Genomic DNA, 8,722 nt, shown 5'->3' with positions numbered 1-8,722 from the left:
ACACTAAAAAGCACAGAAACTTCAAAATTATTAATAGCACACAAAATCAAAAAACGCCACACTGATACTATGGGTGCATCTGAAATAGAATATATAAAAATGTTCCTGTTTCACTATGAAATCATCATAAAGCACTTGTCAAATGGGTCTTTTTAATGGTTCAGACCCTATTACATTCAACCACTTATTTTTATTCATTCAACCAATCACAGAATTTTGGGCAACAAAACAAAAACATAAGCATCTGCACAAAAGGACGCCAAAAAATGAACTTGAGTTGCTAGTCAGATGCATAATTCCCGTTAACACAAGCAACTGAAGCACAAAGAACATGCCATTACAATAGTATTCTCATTATAATGTTATGTATGTGAAAGTTCGGTGCTTTAAAACTTGCACTTAAAGGTGCACTTGCTGAGAAACACTATTGACATTTGAAATCAACCCAAACAAACACACCCCTCCCTTCATTGCTCCACCCCCAAAAATGCAAAAACATGCAATGCAAGATTGGATGTCTCTTTATCATAGTTGAAGAGAAGCAAAATAATGCTTAATGCTTAAATAATGCTTAAGTGAAAAATAAAACTTAAGATGATGAACAACGACAAGGAAGAACAAAAAATGAACAGTCCACAAGAGTACATAAAAGCAAGAGTTGGCTGTTAGTCTCCAACAGCAGCAGCAAACTGTCCTGTTACTAGAGCTCAGATTACAACAACAGCATATCTTGGTTCTGTGAAATACAGCAAAGCCAATGTTACTCATGTATGGAGCAGAAACAACTCAACCTCGGCGCCCGTTTTCAGGCCTTCCTGCTTCAGTCTCTCCAGCGCTGGAAAGCTTTTCTAATATTAACACAGGTCCTAAAGCTCTTGCCTGATCATAACTCTTCTTTTTCCAATGATATTCCTATGACCTTTCTCTTTTGTAATGTCTCTCAGCCATCTCTCTTTCTACAGTCTTTCTTCAATGCCCAGTACTGCTGATTGGCCCGCGATAATCGTGTAGAGAAAATCTGTTCAAATCCCCTTACCCCAGAAACTGTTTATCTTCATGCGTGTGATGCTACAACCAGCTTTAGGAAAGTGAAATCGGGTCACTCACGGTCGTTGCACTGGGTGCCGGAGTACGAGGTCATGGAGCAGTCACAGGTGAAGTTCTCCCACTGCTGGATGCACACACCCATGTTGGCGCACGAATCCTCCTGGCATGTAGTGCTGGGCCCTGATGTGGAGAAGACAGGAACAGCGTGAGTCAAAAGTAATGACACATTTCAGCAGGCATCTCTGTCAAAGGCAGCACAGCAAGACCAGCATGCATGCAAGGTCATTCACGGGTCAGCATCAACGCTGGGTAAACAGATTCATGGTGGCGTATCCGTCCTGAATACTGAATCACACTGTAGTAGAGGTGGAGCATTCAGACAAGTAAACAAAAAACAACAAAAAAAAAACAAAAAAAAATCAGTATGTTGGTCTTGTTTCTCCAGTAAAAATATTTAAATGTCCTTAAAACCAGATAAATTATTTTAGGCAGAGAGGGATTTGCACTTTTTTCTAGCATCATTGGCAAGTTTTGTTTGATACAGTAAATTGATTACACTTTATTTTAAGGTGTTTTATTTTACAGTGTAATTATCAGATTTAATATAAGCATAAAAACGTGACAATAGCTGAAGTTGTCACATTCTTTTATTGTTTCAGTTTAATTTTCATCATTGGTTACCATGATTTTTGATTACTCACACCCGTTTCTTTTTTAGGTCATTACTTCATTCAGTTTATTATCTGTTGTTGTTTGTGAATTATGTTGTTGGTTTATTGTCTTTTTTTAATATTAATGTGGTGCAATTAGACCTTGCCTTGCCTCATTATCTTGCATGATCCCGCTGTGACAGAAGTATGGTAAAATGTAAATAGTTTTTTGCTATTTTTAGAATTTTGCTATTAACTAGTTGCTCATTAGCATGCATATGACAGGGATATTGGATGTTTATTAGTACCTATAAAGCACATATTAATGTCTTATTCTGCATGACCATATTATCCATCTCTTAATCCTACCCAATACCTACACGTAACAACTACTTTACTTACTATTAATAAGCAGTAATTAGGAGTTTATTGAGGCAAAAGTCATAATTAATAGTTAGTTTATAGTGAGAATTGTACCTGAATCTAAAATGATGCATGAGCCAGAGCAACCTAGAAATGCAATTGACTCAAAGTTTGAGAATGGCATAACAAAAACAAGGTTCCTGCAAAGTTTTTTCTCTGACTGTGTATAATCTACACAATATTGATGAGCTAATCCTTTGCCATTGTGTGACATTCCAACAGTTCCCACACTTCCCCCAGTAATGCTTATGGTAAGGTTTATACCAACAACCAAATTTAAAATATAGTAAGAAAAATAAACTTAAATCAAAGTATATTAACCAGAAGCATGTATTAATATCTTAAACAAGTATACTATTTTATGCTTATGTATATATTCACTGGAAAACAAGACAAACAAACAAAAACAAAAAAACTGATTAAGAAAATGTTTTTTTTTTTAGCAGTGACAAATATCTCAAATATATCTCATATATCAAGTGGACAAATCCATTTCAAGACACAAAAAAACAGAAATGCTGAACACTGCTAGAAAAAAAGAAAAATAAGAAAAAAGTGATATGCAATGTGAATACACCATCTACTCACATTTCACTTTTCAAATTGTGTTCACATTCCACACTTCATTATAGACAATTACTTAAGGAATGCAAACAATTCTGTTTACCCTCTATCCAAATTCATTCAAGCCATACTGACAGGCCAATTCCAGCATCTCAGATCACCAACAAAAGAAACCAAACAGAAAAAAACATGCATTCAAAACAAAGAGCGAAGCCCTGAGTACGGATGTATGAAAGTGTCCTCTGGCTGAAAGTGCTTTTATTGAGTCGGGGAAGCAATGGAAGAATTCTTTCTTTTCTCTTGCTGGTTTCCGTCTCTAATGATTCCCCTACTGAAGAACTCTTGGATTCACTCAACACAATATAAATGAGTAATTGCCAAAACATCCATTAAAATGTTTCAGTAAGGGAGAGAATTGTGGCCAATTGCCGTAGAACAGCGGGGCACTAAACAATGTCTCGATTTTGATGTGCCTTCAGTGGAAAGCTTTGAGCTAGAAGGTTCTTAAGGAGGATATTTATATGGTTTGGATTTATTCTTAGTTCACCTAAGCATGGGTCAGCGATTAAATAAATGTAGAAATGCTGCAACTCGATAAATAGATATAGATAGATAGATAGATAGATAGATAGATAGATAGATAGATAGATAGATAGATAGATAGATAGATAGATAGATAGATAGATAGATAGATAGACAGACAGACAGATAACAGACAGATAGATAGATAGATAGATAGATAGATAGATAGATAGATAGATAGATAGACAGACAGATAACAGACAGACAGACAGATATATAGATAGATAGAGATAGGTAGATAGATAGATAATAGACAGACAAACAGACACACAGACAGACAGACACGCATACAGACAGACAGACAGATAGATAGATAGATAGATAGATAGATAGATAGACAGACAGACAGACAGACAGACAGATAGATAGATAGATAGATAGATAGATAGATAGATAGATAGATAGATAGATAGATAGATAGATAGACAGATAGACAGACAGACAGACAGATAGATAGATAGATAGATAGATAGATAGATAGATAGATAGATAGATAGATAGATAGATAGATAGATAGATAGATAGATAGATAGATAGCATTTGATCATGTTCCGGTGTTTTAGTATTTGTTTTGTGGAGAAACATTAATGCTAAAGCTCAGTGCAACTTTCAGCCAGGTGTATGTGAATGAGGTGAAAAGGTCAAACCCTCTACCTTGCAGGTCAGCTTTGGTGAAACCAACTTTGTTAGCAGGAAATTTCAGAAAGAATTGAATCATAAAAAAGGATTGGTTAGTGGTGGAAGGTCAGCCGAGAGAGAGAGGAAAAATTTATGAAGGATAAAGAGAGAGTAAGAGTTTAGTAAGGCAGGGATAATGATGAGGTAATTAAAATTATTTTCTACAGTTAAACAAATGTATCTCATTCAAATCTGTAATAAGAATATTGTGGATACATCATACATTACTGGTAACTACTGTTAACAGGCCTTTGGTTAAGGCGCCATCTAGTGGTTACAGAGGCACTCAGTTTATCAGCAGAACAAGAGTTAAATAAAACAATCAATACATTGCAAACATCGGACTAATATATACGATTTAGAAAGACAAAAACAGGTTAAATCAGTTTTGAATTGAACGGTTTAAACACTGTAATTTCTCACAATGAGGTGTGATGAATCACATATACCTTCACAGCCCCGTTCGATCTGCCCGCTGCGGAACAGAGCGTCATTGATAAGGTCTGGCAGACGGCCGTTGAGATCCATGGACGCTAAGCAGCCCTGGAAACCCTCGCGAGACACCACCAGCTTCGGCAGGATCTGGTACATGTTGGGCCCTAGACCGGCCACAAACAGATCACCTGCAAAAGAGTGGAACAGGACGACTCCAATACATGTTTTGATATTTAAAATGTCAAACGTACAATCAAAAATGTCATAAAAAGGTCAAGCTGACCTTTCAGGTCCAGATTTTTGGCTCCGTTGACCACCTGGCTGACAGACTTGGCGTCCACCTTTAACGTGTGTGTGTTGCTGGCGTCTCGAGTGATCACCACATTGTGCCACTGGTTGTCGTTAAGAGGACTGTCGCTGTTTCCCTTCAGAAGACTCGGCCCGTTTCCCAGGTCAAACACATAGTGGATATACCTGACAAACACACACACACACACACACACACACACACACACACACACACACACACACACACACACACACACACACACACACACACACACACTTAGCTCCACGTCCCAAATCCATCCAAGTGCACTTCACTGAAGAATACTCAGCCTAAGTACACACAGAAGCAAACTCAGATGATCAACTGAGAGGCTCTCTATCAGATGACCATAAGAGTGGACACTCGTTTTAAAGAGGCAGAGGTTTTATATTCTACTAGAGGACAGGCCACAGACCAAGAGGATCAAGCATTTAGATGGACAAGGCTAACCATTCATGTCACAATCTAAGCCTATGTTTCCCTGTCTTGTGTGGACTTTTATCAGTCCTTTGTAGTTTTTCTTGTTGATTAGTTATTATATTAATATATGCTTATGTATATATTCACTGGAAAACAAGACAAACAAACAAAAACAAAAAAAACTGATTAAGAAAATGTTTCTAGTGTTCTTTGTCTTTTGCATGAAGCAAGTTGAACAAACTGTGAATTTTAGAGTAGGTTTAGAGCTGCCAAATCCATATAAATTCAACCTTCTTTAAGCAGGCGTTGCTAATTTGCAACAGTTAAAAATTAACGACCTTATTACTCCAGATACATATTTTATGAGTTTTTTTTACTCAGAAGTACCACTGCAGGACTTGGTTGTCCATTAGCAACAAACAGTTTCCCACTTGCTCACCAGGTGGCAGTGTAGTCTCACTTCCAACATGTCTGTTTCCATGGGTTCCCTGAAACTGATTTTCTTGGCATCAATTTAGTGTAAGTATCACTATCAACCTCCATTAATTTGAAACTAAAACTGCATGAGAAGAATCATAAGTGTATATAGACACAGTAAATGCCAATTAGTAGATTTTATCTCTTCTGGATTTGATGACCTAAAAGTGCAGCAAACAGCCAATTCACAAGTAAATTTGTCTCTAAAATTCTTTCACTCTAAACTGCTTTAATTTGAAGTCAGAAATACAGGGGGATTGGCTTTAATGCATCAGATACATGTCACTGACTGTACACTGAAGGTCCAGTTCACTGTACTGTACTGATTGGTCTCAAACCCAGAATGAAACCCGCTAAAAACCAATCCACCTTCTTGAGACTGAAAAACCAAAGTTTGCTCAAACTAATCTCAAACTTACTGGGGAGCAACTGAAAGCGGCTTCATGCAACGGTCCACTGGTGTTGTCCTTATGTGGATGTACGGTGTTTGTTTTAGTTCCTGTTGTTTTGATTTATCTTGTTCCGGCCTAGATTTACTTCTAATAAACCATCTGCTGCATTTGAATCCAATGTCCTGTTTTTACTAAAACACCCACCATTACAGTGGGACTCGATTTTATCCAACCTTGATTTGCTTAAATAAAGTAGGTTTGATTTTTTTGGTTCAACATTATTTTTCCTCTGCCCGCATTTTCCTGGTTACATAAAAAAAAAATGTTTCCGAAGCATAACAATTTAGTACTTTGATGAAAGATTGTCAAAACAAATCAAAGGTATTTTTATGAAGACTATTCATGTAAGTTTTACTGTTTGATGATTCTTTCCGCATTACAACTTGGTCTAATGAATTATATTTTATAGATACCTTTTAAACCTATTTGGTATTAGTAACAGAGAATAAATGCTGTTTTTGAGACCAGCATTTATGCTGAAAGTACAGCTTAATAGGGTTGGCTGATTCCAGAACTTTTGGAATCGATTCTGTTTTCAGTTTTTTATCCATATTAATCAAGTAAATTTTAGACTTTTTAAAAACATCTTATTATATTACAAATCTGAGATCCCTCTGGAAGCTAAGGTGAAATCCTCTGTAATATAACATTTGCATGGGGGTCTTTTGTTAACTTAACTCTCGTTAATCAATCGTTTTTAAATCTGTTTTAACTCAGTTCTGATATGGTGTTTTGTTCATCAGTATTATCATCTCTCTCACTCACTGTTCGCCACTTGTTGGTGTGAACAAATCTGTTTGGTGGACAGATGTAAGAGATTTATGTCACTAAGATGAAACAAAATACCCACTCCTAGCTTTTCCCACATACTTATGTAATGACGTATATTGCAGGAAGACTCAATGAATCAAGCAGTCAGTGAATATAACAAATCATTTCAGTGAACATATTCAAAAAATTAAATTCCCCAACATTAGCTAGTCAAGGTCTTCTGGGCCGTGTAGTAGTTTACAGGGGATATGGGGGGAGAACTCTGGGTTTGGGCTTTCAGAGCTCGGAGCCCTTGATCCCATTGGAAAGCATGCCAAATATGCTTATTTTACTCTTTTACTGTTCAATCATTTGTAAGTGTGAACTAGTGAAACAACTGCCACATATTACATTATTTTTTTTAATTAAAAAATTTAATTTTTATTATTTAAAATTATTTTTTGCATTTTTGCCTTTTTATCATGATAGGACAGTGAGTAGACAGGAAGCGAAGAGGAAGAGAGAAAGGGGGGATGGGATTGGGAAAGGTCCACGAGCTGGAACTCGAACTCGGGTACCTAGAGCTGCCCACAAGGCTATCTGGCCAAACTTGATGTTTTATTCTTCATCATTCAATGCATATTGCCTGTACATAAATGAACATTTATGTTATGTCATTGCAGATTAAAATCTATAAATCAAAATATTTAATGCATTTAATCTAGAAGAGATTAAAATCTGGAATTGAACAGCTCCTAAACTGAACTGAAGCTTATTGGTATAGTGGCGGCTCGCAAGGCCGATCATATTAGTTTGGTTGTTGATTCTAGAATGGTGCGTAATTTTTTTATCCTCAGTTAACATTTGATGCACATATAAAACACATTTCAAAAACCAACTTTTACTATATCAGGAACATTGCACGACGTTGACCTTTTCTCTCTTTTGCTGATGCAGAAAGGCGTATACATGACTTCATTACGCCTAGGTTAGATTATTGTAATGCCTTGTTCTCCGGCCTTCCAGATAAATCTCTAAGCAAGCTACAGTATATTCAAATTCTAGTGCTCCTGTGCTAATTCGTACGGCTCCTCGGAAACATATTGCACTGGCTTCCTATTAATGGTAGGATTGATTTTAAAATTCTAATTTGAACATATAAAGCACTACATGAGACTGCACCAGCATATCTTTGCGAACTTATTAGTTTATACACCCTTTTTCATCTCCGTTCTGCCAACTCTCTTTTACTTCATCAGCCTTCATGTTAACTTAAGACCGTGGGGGAAAGAGCTTTTTCATTTAAAGCCCCAAAGTTATGGAATGAGCTCCCTCTCACCATCAGAAAAGCATCAACTTTGGGACTCAATTTAAAAAGTTGGTTAAGAAAGTTATTTAAGGTTGTATTTCATTTACTTTTGTATTCTTCTTATTGTTGCTTTTTGTTTTATTTTAGTGCTTTGGGTTTAATGCTGGGGACACACTTAACGACTAGCTGAAACAGTCTAAGATGCGCGCGTGCAGCGATATTGACTACCAGGTATATATAGCGTGCTAACCTCGAAAATCCAGCTGTATTCTAACAATAACTTAGCTCTCCTTATTAGCTAGGCTCCTTGCATGCTGGCTAATAACTTTTTTTTAAAGCTGGGTCTCCAATATTGACAGCGCTGTGTTGGACATATTTGTGCTGCGGTGTTCCATGAGGGAGAGAGAGCGCGAGAGGTTTGGGTGAGTGAGAGAGAGAGGTAAGGGTGAGTAAGAAAGAGATAGAGAGGGATGAGCAAGAGGTAGTGCTACGGTGATTTGCAATCAAATACGATTTTAAATAGGCTTAGTAAAAAAAAAAAAAAAAATACAATCGAAAATCAATGTGTGGCGGTCAGCGTTGAAATTGTGGTGGTCCGCCACAAATA

The 8,722-nt window shown here is 36.8% G+C and overlaps 1 protein-coding gene across 30 annotated transcripts in view; it reads right to left on the bottom strand.

The window, feature by feature from the left end:
• Window positions 1-8,722, bottom strand: part of nrxn3b (neurexin 3b) — a 623,191-nt gene that overhangs the window by 354,263 nt on the left and 260,206 nt on the right. For 21 of the 30 annotated variants that reach the window (XM_077219935.1, XM_077219934.1, XM_077219943.1 and 18 more), the window contains 3 exons: window positions 4,663-4,853; window positions 4,394-4,567; window positions 1,108-1,227 (listed from right to left, as the gene is read on the bottom strand). In XM_077219935.1, the coding sequence (XP_077076050.1) occupies window positions 1,108-1,227; window positions 4,394-4,567; window positions 4,663-4,853 (485 nt within the window). Of the gene's footprint in view, window positions 1-1,107; window positions 1,228-3,920; window positions 3,948-4,393; window positions 4,568-4,662; window positions 4,854-8,722 lie in introns of all 30 variants that reach the window. The other 9 variants (XR_013199929.1, XM_077219926.1, XM_077219922.1 and 6 more) reach the window with 1 other exon arrangement.

The sequence above is a fragment of the Siphateles boraxobius genome, unplaced genomic scaffold (assembly GCF_051911475.1).
Source record: "Siphateles boraxobius isolate OS27281-9 unplaced genomic scaffold, OSU_SipBor_1 8, whole genome shotgun sequence".
Classification (NCBI taxonomy): Eukaryota; Metazoa; Chordata; class Actinopteri; order Cypriniformes; family Leuciscidae; genus Siphateles; species Siphateles boraxobius.
Note: the sequence above shows the minus strand (reverse complement) of the source record. Positions and strands in the feature narration are given on the sequence as shown.